Raw genomic sequence first — 14,903 nt, 5'->3', positions numbered from 1 at the left:
TTACACTGGAAGTAACAACGTTGTACAGGCAACATCCTGTTGTCCAGAGCCCGGTTATATACCCTAAGGTAGCAGTCCATTGGAGGAGACTGTCAGCTGACAGCAACCAATGCTACCATCAGGTAAAGGTTTAGTCAGGTGAAAACAGACTGTCATGGCTGCGCCCATGACAGTAACCGCAGCAACCACATCACGGAGCGAGCACATGGATGTCCTAGCAGACCCCAGGTATAATCCTCAGCACGTCACTCGCCGCCACACCTGGCGTCTGACCACTCTGGAGATCAGGGGAAGCCGGCACTGAGGTAACAGCTGTTCCTAGGCCGCAACCTGACATTACACCCATTATGAAGCTGTTGTATAGAGAAAAAAGCAGAGATACCGTATATACTCGAGTATAAGTCGACCCGAATATAAGCCGAGGCACCTAATTTTACCACGAAAAACTGGGAAAACTTATTGACTCGAGTATAAGCCTAGGGTGAGAAATGCAGCAGCTACTGGTAGTAATCCCCCCCTGGTACTGTCCCCAGTAGTAATCCCCCCCTGGTAGTGCCCCCAGTAGTATTCCCCCCCTGGTAGTGCCCCCAGTAGTAATATCCCCCCCTGGTAGTGCCCCCAGTAGTAATACCCCCCCTGGTAGTGCCCCAGTAGCAATATCCCCCCCTGGTAGTGCCCCCAGTATTAATCCCCCCCCTGGTAGTGCCCCCAATAGCAATATCCCCCCCTGGTAGTGCCCCCAGTATTAATCCCCCCCTGGTAGTGCCCCCAGTAGCAATATCCCCCCCTGGTAGTGCCCCCAGTATTAACCCCCCCTGGTAGTGCCCCCAGTAGCAACATCCCCCCCTGGTAGTGCTCCCAGTTTTAATCCCCCCCCCCTGGTAGTGCCCCCAGTAGCAATATCCCCCCCTGGTAGTGCCCCCAGTATTAACCCCCCCTGGTAGTGCCCCCAGTAGCAACATCCCCCCTGGTAGTGCCCCCAGTAGCAACATCCCCCCCTGGTAGTTCCCCCATTATTAATCCCCCCCCTCTGGTAGTGCCCCCAGTAGCGATATCCCCCCCCTGGTAGTACCCCCCGGTAGTACCCCCCCCCCCCCAGTAGAAAGAAATGTAAAAAAAACAAACACTTACCTGTAACCCCGCTCCTGGTCCCGACGCTGCTACAGGCTCCTCCGCCGCTTTGCATAATGGGAGAGACGTCGTCATGACGACGTCTCTCCCATTACCCACTGCGGGAGCCGGAAGATGGCTCCCGCAGTGGGAGCAGCAGTAGCCGCTGAGAGTCTGACAGACTCTCAGTGGCTGCTGATTATACCAAACACATAGCTGCCGGCTCCGGCAGCTGTGTGTTTGGCAGTGTGTAGTGCTGACCGAACTCCGTCCGGTCAGCGCTACACACGCGGTGCAGGCTGTGTCACAGTGACACAGTCTGCACCGCGGCCCGCATGGTACGCTACTCAGCAGTGTACCATGCGGGCATGACTCGAGTATAAGCCGAGAGGGTGCTTTTTCAGCACAAAAAATGTGCTAAAAAACTCGGCTTATACTCGAGTATATACGCTATATACATTCACATGGGATCGTTAGTATAATTTACCTGCACTGGTTATAAGGCACAATGATCCCTATGGCTACCTGCATTTTCTGAATAGTATCAGTGTGTTTTCATCTACGTGTAGATCTTACTAGCTGCTTTGGGGCTTGTTTACATATATATATGTAAATCAATTTTATGGCACGCCTCTCACATGTAGCAGTAAATGTCTACTATAACGGGTGCTCATAGGTGTTGCTTTCACAATCTCCCTGAAATGCTTTTACAAAAGTAGGCAAGTATGTTTTAAATAATATCTTTATAAGTAAAACAGTTATAACATTTATATAGCATATCTGCACTGGTTTATATCAACAAGGCTATATACTTAAATAAGGAAACCAGTATCCTAATATCAATATTGAGTCCATGTTTCCAGTGGAAAGTTGGCTATATCTTTTATAATTACGTGGGATGATTGCGGTTTAGGTCCACAGATGTGTACCTGGGAATGTTTCCTATATGTTTCCAGTAGAAAGCTGGATGTAGCTTTTTTATTTACGTGGGATGATCACGTTTCAAGTGCAAATATGTATACGTGGGACTGCTTTCTATATGTTTTCAGTAGGAAGATGGCTATATTTTTTTTATTTACGTAGGATGAATAAAAAAGTTATAACCGGCCAATATGTCAAGGGGTTGGAGGAGACATAGGACTCGGTCACCGGTGTGACCACGACTCAGCCTAAGGTTTTTGCCACCCAATTTCAACAACATTATGAACAATTATATAGAGATAAATCCGTGGATCCTGCTTTTCAGAGCAAGCTTTTGGATGAAGCCCGACTTCCCAGGTTATCCCAGGTCCAGAGAGATATTCTGGAGGAAGAAATCTCTTTGACAGAAATGACTAACACCATCGCTGGTCTCCAGGCCCCGATGGCTTCAAAGGCGAGTATTATAAACTATTGTGTCATAATATTTCCCCTACTTTGTTAGACCTTTTTCGATCAATCAATAGGCAGTCTCCATCTTATGCCTCATTCAGTAATGCTCACACCATATTTTTGCCTAAGCCCAATAAAGACCCCCAATTGGTGGCCTCTTATCGCCCAATTACTTTGGACTTTAAAATTTGAGCTAAAGTAATGGCCAACGGACTACAGTCCATTCTCCCTAACCTCCTTACACCACAACAGTTAGGCTTTGTCAAAGGCTGACATTCGGTTAGAGGCATTCACTCCGCCATCGCTGCTACTGTAGCCTCTAAACAGGATTCCTCCTCTTTCGACATGCTTCTCAGTCTCGATTCCCATAAAGCTTTCGATACTATCCTTTGGTCGCAGCTGTATGAAATTTTGTCGCGTTGCGCTTTTGGTCTTGATTTTATTGGCTTTATAAGATTCTATTATACATACTTGCCAACATTCAGCTCCCTCCTTCCGGGAGGGAGCTGAATGTCTGCACACAGCGGGGGGTGTGGCCAGGTAATGATGCAGTTTTGGGGGCAGAGCCACGTGATTGCATCATCGTGGCTCAACCCCTCTTCACAATGCCAAAAATATTGGCATTGTGAAGCAGGGGGCGGAGCCACGGTGACGTGATTCAGGGCGAATCGCGTCATCGGGCCCCCCCACTGCGGGGGTTTCTTGTAGTAGTCAGGGGGGCGCAGGTGGCAGCCGGGAGGCTTGCCTGCATTTCTGGGGGTCAGGAGCGGCAAACGGTATTCGGGAGGCTCCCGACCAAATCGGGAGGGTAGGCAAGCCGGCTTTTATACTTCTCCATTAACATCGTTATTATTGAATGGTCTGCAGGGAGGTGACATAACCATGAGTAGAGGCACTCGCCAGGGCTGCCCCTTATCGCCATTACTGTTCAATCTCTCTCTGGACCCCTTACTTTGTTTAATTCATCAATCTCCGGTAATTCATGACATTCAAATAGGCTGCAGAGAAATTAAGATTACGGCATTCGCAGATGATATTTTGCTTTATCTTGGGTGTCTTACATATAATTTGATGTTATACGTATTTTTTAGTATGTAAAACTTGAAATTTAGTTACAAAATACTGTCATCTAGTGTATTGGAGGTGAACTGCAGGCAATCATCCTGTTTATACAGTACATCCCATCCCTGACAAAGGATGTAGTAGGGCAAGTTAAATGTTAAGTATCCACTGGCTGTATACTGCACATAGCAGCAATATAATAAATAACACGCATTGCGGACACAACCAGTGCAGATGAAAGGATTCAGGTCAGGAAATGGAATTGTATGTGAACAAATTGGGTTTTGCCGATTAGGGAGCGCCCCCGGCGGTCAGCCCGGTGGTAGTATTGGGTGAGCGGTGCTCTGGGACTACATCCTCCATGATGCATCGCGGCTGTCTGCCATCACGTGTGTGTTTGTCCCGGATAGTGATGGCGGATGCATAGGCAAGCACGGGGAGCTGGGATGTCAATGTTGCGGCTCAGTATCTTTTGCCGGTTTCTTCGTGAACAGGCGGCGCCTGGCACCGGGCTGTGTATAAGCTGCAGGCGGCTCCTTGACAATGGTAAGTGTTAATCCCATAGCGACACCTGGACCCCTTACCGTGACCTCTGACCTTCCAGTCTCCCAGCTGCACCTGGAGTCAGGATCTGTCCTCTGCTCACAGCGCCGTGCAGCTGACCCAGCCTGTGCTCAGGCAGTGATCTCACCGTCCCGCAGGTTACATGCAGTGCATCAGGGCAGTGTCCCATGTTGGTTCTAGGTGTACTGACAGGCAGGTGGTTATGTCTGAATGGCTTATGCTTCATTAAAAACATATATGCAACATAGAATCCGTACTCTACAAGGCCTCTTACCCATTGGTTTTAAAATGTGTTTACAAGAACTTTAAACCCTAGTACAGCACATGTAAACACGTCTGACATTGGAAACCATTGTTTCCAATGTCAGCAGCACAGACGGTGTAATGGTTAGCATTACTGCCTCACGGCACTGAGGTCGTGGCTTCGATTCCCAGTATGGCCCTTACTGTGTGGAGCTTGTATATTCTCCCTGTGCTTGCGTGGGGTCCCTCCAGGTACTCCGGTTTCCTCCCACACTCCAAAAATATACTGGCAAGTTAATTGACCCCCAACCAGTGGTCGAAGTGGGAATTTTGAAGTGGGGGTATGGCAAATGTAGAAGTTGTGGCAGTGGTTCAACCAGAAACAACGCGTCAGCAGTGATATGAGTCTAGGGCAGTGATTCCCAACCTCGGTCCTCAAGGCACACTAACAGTCCTGGTTTTAGTGATATCCATGCTTAAGCACAGATGGTTAAATCAAAATAACTAAGGTACTAATTAAGTCACCTGTGCTCAACTATGGCTATCCTTAAAACCTGGACTGTTAGTGTGCCTTGAGGAATGTGGTTGGGAACCCTTGGTCTAGGGCGTGCAGAAAAAAATGAGCATGGGCACGCATCACAAGGGGTGTGTCAGGCAGTGAGTGATAGGGAGAGAGTGAATGGAAGAGGCAGAGGGTGATAGAGAGCGGCAAAGAGTAATGGGCAGAGTGTGACAGGGAGAGGCAAAGAGTGACGGGCAGATGGTGACTGACAGGCCGAGGGTGAGCAGACGGTATCCAGGAGAGGCAAAGAGTGATGGGCAGAGGGTGACGGTGAGGCAAAAGGTGACAGGGAGAGGCTGAGAGTGACGGTGAGGCAGAGGGTGACGAAGAGGCAAAGAGTGAAGGGCAGAGGGTGACAGAGAGGCTGAAGGTGACGGTGAAGCAGAGGGTATCAGGAAGAGGCAAAGAGTGATGGGCAGAAGGTGACAGGGAGAGGGTGATGGTGAGGCAGAGGGTGACAGGGAGAGTGATAGGCAGAGGGTGATGGTGAGGCTGAGAGTGAAGGGTAGAGGGTGACGGAGAGAGCCAGAAGGTGAGGCAGAGGGTCACAAGGAGAGGCTAAGAGTGATGGGTAAAGTGAGACGGAGAGGCAAAGAGTGAAGGCCACAGGAGGACTGATAGAGACAGAGGGTGAAGGTCTGTGGGTAGTAAATATAGGGTGCAGAATGACACACATGTCCAGTATACTGTGTAAGTGTGATACCCCTCGGGGTGTCACATAAGGAAGGAGATAAGTGACAGAACAAGGCACTGTAAAACTGACACCATTTGCACTGACCTAGGTACAGCGTAGAAGGTCAGCAGTGCTGTGGGGCAGAGTCTAGGCAGCAGCGTCTGTCTGTGTGCAGCTGATGAATGCTTGTTTCCGGTGGCTGCATGTGCCGGTGGGTAGGGGATAGGACAGCAGAGCACACACAGGAAGTTGGCGAGCTCTCCGGGACACCGGATGGAGGAGGCAGCGGCTGATGACAGTGCAGGTGTCACTCGGTGAGAGACAGCGTGAGGGGCGTGTCCTCGTGGTCAATGGGGCGTGGCCACGTGGCCCAAACCCCATGCTACGGTATGTTTATTACCGGGGGTGGAGGAGGTGCGGGCTATGTAGTGTGCCGGCTTCCTCACGGTGTCAGGAGCTGAGTGCTGCACTTAATACTACAGTGCAGCACTTTGCTCCTGTCACTGAGAGGGAGACTGCACCTTGGTGTCACACCTCGGCGGGTGACACCCTGGTGGGTCCGCACCCCCCTTGTGATGCGGCGATGCCACTGACCTGCAGTCCGGCCGGGTGGTAGAGAGATTGGCCATTGAGAGGACTCCAAGAGGTCCCCTCCTACCGCCGGCAGCACTCGCGAGCTCACCTCCCCAGCGGCGCCAGGCAGCGGCTGACAGTGCAGATGACAGTGGGATTGCTTCTGACAGTTTGCACTGTCCGAGACAATCCCGGAGAGGTGGCAGCGCTGACAGCTTTCAGTCTGATGACTGTCAGTGCTGTGGATCATCAATGATGATCCGATCGTCAGGGAGGTCCCAGCGGTTTCCCTACTCCTGCATCCAGCAAAGTAACAAAAAAAAAAAAGGTTAGTGCTTTTAGTGCCATACCGTTACATACATACACGCTTCGAGCACTGCCCCCAGCAAAAATTAATCCGAGTGTCTATGTGTGTGTGAGCATGTGGTAGGAAATATAGATTGTAAGCTCCACTGGGGCAGGGACTGATGTGAATGGCTAAATGTTCTCTGTAAAGCGCTGCTGAATGTGTGCACTATATAAATAACTGGTAATACATAAATAAATAATACTTGCGTTTGGATGTGTTGCTGTTTTCCAAACGTTTCTTCCGCCATATAATGGTATCTATTCATTGAAGAAAGTGAAAACTGAATTGCTACTTTTCACTTTGTATCGCATCAGATCGATGCGTTATATAGCTTGTTAAGTAGAAATGGTGTTGCGATGCAAAACAGATGCCCTCTGCGATCATAGCTTCAGCTTCTTGGAAGCATCGTGGTGTTGGGTCCTCATGCTCTGGCAGCACCCTCCAGATCAGGGGCAGACTTGGTATGGGAGCACAAGGGAAGCACAGTAATTACACCCGCGCATCAGGGACACGGAGGAGGGCTAAGCGAGCTGGGAGTGAAGAAGTGTCAGGTTACTTCATTAACTTCAGAGTGGCGGGGTCAGGGAGGGTGACAGCGGAGGGGGCAGTGTGGCTGGCCATGGACGTATGGCTGGTCACTGCACGAGTAAGTGCTGTACGGGTCACGGAGATGGGGAGACAGTGCCAAGAAGGTAAGAGCAGAGTGAGAGGGCACACTGGGGCAGCGTGCAGCATGGAGGAGGTGTCGCGGCATATGCATATGTCGGGTCACCTTACTATAGCAGCGGTGGGGTCGGGCAGAGCGAGTGGGCATTGGGCAGAGCAGGGCAGCAAGGATGAGGTGACTGCCATATGCATGTGACCAGGGCTCCTCTGATTGGCTTCTGCAGCTGAAGGGACGGAGAGAGCAGGGAGAAGGCAGGGTGATGGCTGTCTTCCCTGCTCTTCTCCCCTCATGGAGCACATTATGCCATCCTGAGTTGGAGAAACATTTTTTAGAAGCGAAACGGAAAGCTGAGCTTTTCGTGCTTCTATGAATTGCTCTCCCCATACTTATGTATGGGGAAGCGATATGTATACTAATTAGGGGCACTGCTGAAGAAACCTTAGATTTCTCCCCGGTAACCCCTTCCATGTATAAGGAGAAGCAGTGAAAAGCTCTATTACTGACAAAGGGCTTCTCACTGTTACATGAATAGACCCCATTAAAAGCATTCAGATCAATAAAATGCCCTCCAGATTGAAAGTAAACTAGATAACAACTGTGTTTGCATTCGACATGTGGTTTACCAGGAATTTAAACTTGCATTTAAAAACAAATCAAATGATGGTTAATAGAAATCCTAAGGGCTATCTGTAGAAGTTGTCCACCTATGGTATGCAGTCGGGAAGCCGGCGGACCTAATCCCGACAGCCGGCTTCCCGACTGCTTAATCCCGGCAAGGGTTAAATGACAGGCGTCTAAATCTTGACGGCTGTTATTTTTAGCCGCGCGGGGGGAAGGTTAGGTTTAGGGTTAGGCACCCCACCGGGAGGTTAGGCTGGAGGAAGGGGAGGTTACCGTTAAGCACCAACGGGGGGGACTTAAGGTTAGGCACCCCCCCCGGGGGACTTAGGTTTAGGCGGCAGGGGGGGGGGGTTAGGCACCCCTAAGGGAGGGTTAGGGGGTAGAATTAGGTTAGTGGATACTTACCTTGGACGATCGGGATTTCCTCCTCTGCCGGGATGCGGCTGTCGGGATTCCAACCGCCGGCCATGGGTCCGGTTGTAAATCGTACAGATTCCTCACCTATAGATAGCTTTAATGTGTAGCTTGCTCATGGGCTACAACAACATTAATGTTCTGCCTTAAAACAGACATAAACTGACTTTGTTAGAAAAGGTGGTGATAAAAGGAGGCCTGTCATGGATATAACAAACCACTTATCTGGCTGATATTTTTTCCAAAAAATTGCTCAGAAATTGTAGTTTTTTTATGATTGAATTAGGTCAGGAAGATCTATTTAAAACTTATCCAACACAATTTTATTAATTTCTTCTTTTGTAAACAATATACCATAAAAATAGCAATTTTTATGGTATACCCTGTACTGTATTGATGGCTGTACCATAGATGGCTGATGGTTTTGAACCTTCTTTAGAAAACCATCAATGGTGCAGCCATCGATGGTTGGGTTTTGCACATGTGCAGAGTGCGACCATCTGGTTTGCACACCACCAATCTTTTATTAACATTGGGCGCTGCTACTGTTGGGGTGGCATCAGTGCTTGCCGTCAGGCATAGACCATCGATGCAATGCAATAAAATTATGGGTACCGGCGCTCAATATAGTCCATCTCAATCTTATTTGGTTTAAAACCATCGATGGTATATATATAAGAAAATATTTAAACAAACTCCCAAGGCGCAATCTATACGATTGCTGCCTCCTATAAATGCAAGGGCCACCTCACCCTCATAAACAAATCATACAATGCAATAAAATTATAGGTACTGGCGCTCAGTATAATCCATCTCAATCTTATCTCAATCTTATTACCACAAAAGTATATGAAAATACTTAAATGTCCAAAATGGGATTAGATATGGTTTGGTCCGGTCTGTAACGTTGAGATATCTTTTGTGATGTCCTCTGGTTGGTGGTTACAGTTGTCTCATATTGTAGACGTGAAAAGAAAACAAAAGGCACATCATGGTATAGTACGTATATTTCTGTGAAATCTCCTGTATTGTGCTTTTAGGGCCTGATTCAGAGACGGACGCTCTCAACGAGCGCTCGCTCTGAATCAGGGTGTTTTTTTATTTTATTGTTCGGCCTCCTGGCCACTCGCATAGCTGTGGGTGGCCACCCACACCTATTGCGAGCGGCCAGGTTGATGGTCAAGACCGTGGCCGCAAGCCCCAGAGAGCTTCTGGCTCTAATAGAGCCAGAAGCTCTCCCACTGACATCACTGTCAGTGGGGCCGCCCCCAAACGGCAGGCGTTCCTTCGGGAATGCCTCCGTTTGGCCAGCCATCCCCCCTGCCCGCCTACCAAACGGGGCGAACTGTCACTCACCATCGACAGCTTGCCCTCTTTGGTGCGAGACCCGTAGTGACGGAGCACCCGTCGCTAGCCGAGTCTCGCGCATGCGCACGACGGAGCCGGCTCCATCGTGCGCATGCCCAGTGGGCAAACATCGTCCCGGTTGCGAGCGCTCAGCGCTTGCGACCGGGTCGGAATCAGGCCCTTAGTACATAACTACAACACATACGGTTATGCAGAAACTGCATAATTTTATGTAAAAAACAGATTAAAACACAGAGCCCCTAGTTCCGCATTATATACAGTTGTTACAAGAGAGTCAGGCGTGAAGTAATTTTGGCCCCAAGGATAACTAATTTTAAGTGGCAACCCTAGAAATTGAAATGTTTACATATTTACTTAAGCAATATGATCCACTGTTTGCAGCAAATTGTCCCCCGATTTTATATGCTAAAAAACATTTCTGCACGTGGTGCAGTCATTATACAGATGTGAACAAAATTTGTTGGTATCCTTACAGCTCGTTAAGTGATGAAATTAAAAGCTAATGGGGCAGATGTATGAAGCTCTGGGAAGTGATAAAGTGTAGAGTGATAAAACAACCAACCAATCAGCTCACAACTGTCATTTTTAAACACAGCCTGTAAAATGACAGTTGGGAGCTGAGTGGTTAGTCGTTTATCACTCTACACTTTATCACTTCCCAAAGCTTCATACATCTGCTTCATTGTGTCATGTATGCCTTGGCTATATCACAGGGTTCAATTCAGTTACCTGTGAGTAAAGCTGGGTACACACATCATAAGATACTGTATCTCGTACAATGCATTGTTTTGAAGCAGATTGGAACAATATATTGTAAGGATCATATAGTGTGTACCCCCTGATTGTGCGTGCACGGCGGTTGCTCAACGCATTGTCCCATCTGCTGTGCTGCACTGCAGATGGGACAATATGGTGAACGACCAGGTGCAGTTACATGCAGTCTGTAATGAAGCATTGCGCCATCGTACACCGGATTGTGCAGTGTATACAGCAAGCATGATGTATCATTATATTGCTATTTATTACATTGTATAGTGTGTACCCAGCTTTATTACGGCTATATGTCACACTTAAAATAGCTCCAGACTCGCAGATTTTTGTTTACAGACCCAAAGGTGCCAGATCGCGCAGCGAGGGGGGCGAGTTGCGGTGCTGTTGGCGGTGTTTCCACGCCGTTACATCAGAAACTCACCAGCCTTGTGGCTAATTGAATCGGCCCCATAGAATAAAACAAAGAAAAGGAAAAATCTATTGCTTTTTCTCCAAAGGTATTATAAAATGGCCTGATGGACAGATTTGTAGGTACTCCTTAGTATAATAATAATCCAATTATTTATTATAATTTATAGTGATATTTCATACTAATTGCTTTCTTTTAATTGGCATCACAAATGTTTTAATCTTCTAATCAGTCATTCAGTAAATGGAGAAAAGTAGTCACTCTGCTGTATGGTATCATCATGTATTGAGCATGGATCAGAGAAAGCAAAGCATGGTAAATGCTATAAGGCCAACTCTAAGCATCTTGATGTTCCTGTCACTGCAGTTTCAAATATTATCAGGAAGTTTAAAGTTCATGGTACTTTATCCAACCTCCCTGGACGCGGCTGCAAGAGGAAAATCGACCCCGGATTAAGCCTAAAGCTGGGCATCCACTATACAATTTTCTGTCAGATATCTGTCCAATCTGGCTGGTTGGAATGAAAACCTGGTAATGTATGGGAGCAAATGACAATCGTCCATTTACTCACAAACACTCGAAAATAGCCAAAAATGGTTGTTCAGACAAATTGGTTAAAATACACAAATTTAACCTATTTGAACAATTTTTTTTTTGTCCTTTTTTCAGTGTTTAAAGCCATATGATTGACTGTCATTTGCTCCCATACATTACCAGGTTTTCATTCCAACCAGTCAGATTGGACAGATATCTGATGGAAAATTGTATAGTGGATGCCCAGCATAAGGATTGTGAGAATGGTAGAAAAGGAACCAAGGAAAATTTCCAAAACGATACAAGCTGAACTCCAAGGTTACGGTTAAGTGTCTGATTGCACCATCCAACGCTTTTTGAGCGACAGTGGGCTCCATGGAAGAATACCCAGGAGAACTCCTCTTTTGCAAAAACAACTGTGATATAGTCGGGGTAGGGGATCCTTCTCCTGGGGTAGATGGACACCTCCTTACACGCAGCAGCCAGGAAACAGCACACCAGTCCAGGGTTTTCGTGCAAGCTGGTCGGAACCAGTTTTATTGTGCAAAATAAACAAAACATAAAAATAAGTCCTAGCCCGTCTGGGCACTAATTAGACAGGTTATTCCCTCTCTACAAGTGGCAGGGCCTACTGCCTTACCACAAATACAAACACAGCACTTTCAAATATCAGTGTCTCTGAACAAACCTCAGTGTCTGTTCTCCCCAGGGTATGTGAGACACTCAACCAAAACCTAACACAGCTAAAACAGCTTATCTGAGCCACTTCCAGGTGCAACTACTAATCAGCCTGCTCTCAGACTGAAAGGCCCAACGCCTGGCCTGTGGATGGAGCCCTCCCTTCTCTTCTCACATCAACAACCCTAGGACCTATTATCCGGCTTTTACCAAAAGCCGACACTTCTGGTCTATTTGGCATAACAGACTTTTCCTGGGGTTTTTAAAACACATATGATAGGAATCTGGGACACACATATATGCCATCCCAGACTTCTCCAGTGCTTCTATCACACAACATAAAGAAGCCAGACTGGAATTTGCTACAATGCATATTGACAAGCTACAATATTTCTGGGGGATTGTCACCTGGACAGATGAGACAAAACTGGAGCTTTTTGGCAGGTCCCATCAGTCCTATGTTCACAGGTGGAAAAATGAAACAAAAGAACACATACCTACTGTGAAACATGGAGGATGCTCATTTATGTTTTGGGGGTGCTTTGCTGCGTCTGGCATGGGATGCCTTGAATCCGTGCAGGGCACAATGAAATTTCAAGATTATCAGGGCATTCTTGTGCAAAACATACTGCCCAGTGTCAGAAAGTTCTGTCTCAGGTCATAGGACCTCCAAAAGTATAATGACTCAAAGCACACAGCTAAAAGTATCCAAGAATGTATAAGAACAAAACATTGGTCTATTCTATGAGCTCTGATCTGAATCCTATTGCTCATCTATGGAAATAGCTGAAATATGCAGTCTGGAGAAGGCACTCATCAATCTTGAACCAGTTGGACCTTTTCTCTCTGGAAGAGAGGCTAAATATACCTGTTGACAGGTGTAGAACTCTCATTGAAAGCTACATAAATTGCTTGATTGCAGTGCTCTTCTCTAAAAGTTGTGCAACAAAATATTAGGTTATGGGTCCCATCATTTTTGTTCATGCTGTTTTATTTAATTTAAAATATCATGTTGAATTAAAATTCAAATGCAAAGTCTGATTTTTATTAAATATGGAATAAACATTAATGGAATCGCTCAAACTGCAAGGCTGGTCTTTGATTAAGTAGGCGGTGACCTGGAGTTTAATATGTACATACTGTATATAAAAAAATTATAACCTTTGGTGTGGTGGTATCCTACTCTGTTCTTCTCTACTATTATTCCAACCTCTTCAGGCTTTTGCTGGCAGGATTGCTACGCTCAAAGACTCCTTTCCCATATCTGGTGGTGCTCTCCCATGTTAGAGGGGCTTTATGTGGGAAGTTAGTGATGTACCTGCTATAACACATTTGGCCTTTCATCTAACTACCAAACCTGATGTACCAGTGAATACCCAGACACTCCTAGGTCACAGCATCTTGGTGTTCCCTTCAATAGCTCCTGCCTTGATCAACAAAGTTTGGCAGATTGACGAGTGTGACCATATCACAAACATAATTCATGACTGTCCTAATCGTTTTCTCATTTGGAGCGCCTGGTCTAAATCATTTTGAGCCCAACTGTACCCTATGTGCATAAATTGAATCACCTTTACTCATTGCAACTCACATGCATCTGTGAACACTTAATTTCCTCTGCTCCTTCTGCCCTCCTCTTCTCTTCCCTGTTTCCATGTCCCTCACTCGTCCTTCCCTGGTTATTTTTGTATCGAACAGACTTTTTAATTGTTTATACGTTCTAAAATTGTGATTAGTGACCTCTCGATCAGAAACCACACACTGAGCTTATAAAGGGTGCACGCTGATTGGATAATCGCTCAGAGCATCGAAGCGTTTATCGGATTTGCAGAGTGAACTGCAAAGTGTTCACCCGGCTTAAGAGCCCAGTGCAATGTACCCACACCCTTTCACATCCTGTTCCTTTTCTGTATCCCTCGCTTTGACTGTTTACTGAAAACCTAAAACAAAGTGTTATAAGATTCCTAATTGGAACAACAAAATGTCATAAAAGACAAATTGAGTTTATACACATCCTTACATGTAAAACCTTTCTAAAGAGAAATTACACCATGTCTGGAATAATATTTAATAGTGCTGACCATACTTTTTTTGTTTAATAACCAAACAGGCTGCCTGTTGGGAAGTACACACAGATGGTCATCCTCTGCCAAGCCTAAGGATGAGGTCAATGCCAGCGATTTCTACAGGTTGGAACTACTTGAAGGTCAGTAACAAAAATCTGGAGAAATAGCCATGTTCTAAATCAGAGGTTCTCAAGTACCACCAACAGGTCATGTTTTGTGTATTTCTTTAATCATGCACAGGTGAGTTCATCCATTTTGCTGGGTCAGTAATTATCCCACCTGCTTCCACAGACAGGAATTGTACAAACACGTGACCTGTTAGGAAAACTTGAGGTTGAGAACCACTATTCTTATACCCCTTTTCCGCTAACCTGAAAATCCCTGGTTATTGCACATGAACGCACATTAACCCAATATTTTTGTCCGCGGAAAAGCCTCTACCCGGGTCCAGTCACCCAGGAAGCCAACCTTGCTAGCGAGCTGGGTTATTCCCGGGAAAGACCTGAGTAAGGCTCAGTGTAAGCAGGTAACCCGGGTAGTCCGACCCAGGACCCGTTTACAGCACAGGGAGAGCAGCTTTCCTGTGCATGGAGATGATGTCATCTCCATGTGCCAGCATGGCATCTGTGTGCAGTGTGAAAGGCTCCGATCCGGGAATAACCCAGATCGGCGCCTCAGTGGAAAAGGGGTTAGTTCCAAGTCTGACCCGGTTTGGTTCCATGTTCCAAATACCGGGTCAGACCTTGGACATTAGTGTAAAAGTTCAATAAAAAAATTTAAAATGTGACTCAAAAGAATAGGTGCTAAAATAATATTACGTTCCTGTATGGACGATGCTGGTGACCATAAAGGAAGATCTGAAGTGTCT

The 14,903-nt window shown here is 46.7% G+C and overlaps 1 protein-coding gene across 1 annotated transcript in view; it reads left to right on the top strand.

Annotated features, from left to right (window-relative positions):
- The first annotated feature begins 3,861 nt into the window (after window positions 1–3,861).
- Window positions 3,862–14,903, top strand: part of POLRMT (RNA polymerase mitochondrial) — a 116,150-nt gene continuing 105,108 nt past the window's right edge. Inside the window, exons 1-2 of the mRNA XM_088460336.1 lie at window positions 3,862–4,089; window positions 14,080–14,175. Of these exons, the coding sequence (XP_088316462.1) occupies window positions 3,963–4,089; window positions 14,080–14,175 (223 nt within the window). The 5' untranslated portion in view covers window positions 3,862–3,962. The remainder of the gene's footprint in view (window positions 4,090–14,079; window positions 14,176–14,903) is intronic.

This window comes from Taudactylus pleione, unplaced genomic scaffold (assembly GCF_031769625.1).
Source record: "Taudactylus pleione unplaced genomic scaffold, aTauple2 ptg000044l, whole genome shotgun sequence".
Classification (NCBI taxonomy): domain Eukaryota; kingdom Metazoa; phylum Chordata; class Amphibia; order Anura; family Myobatrachidae; genus Taudactylus; species Taudactylus pleione.
Note: the sequence above shows the minus strand (reverse complement) of the source record. Positions and strands in the feature narration are given on the sequence as shown.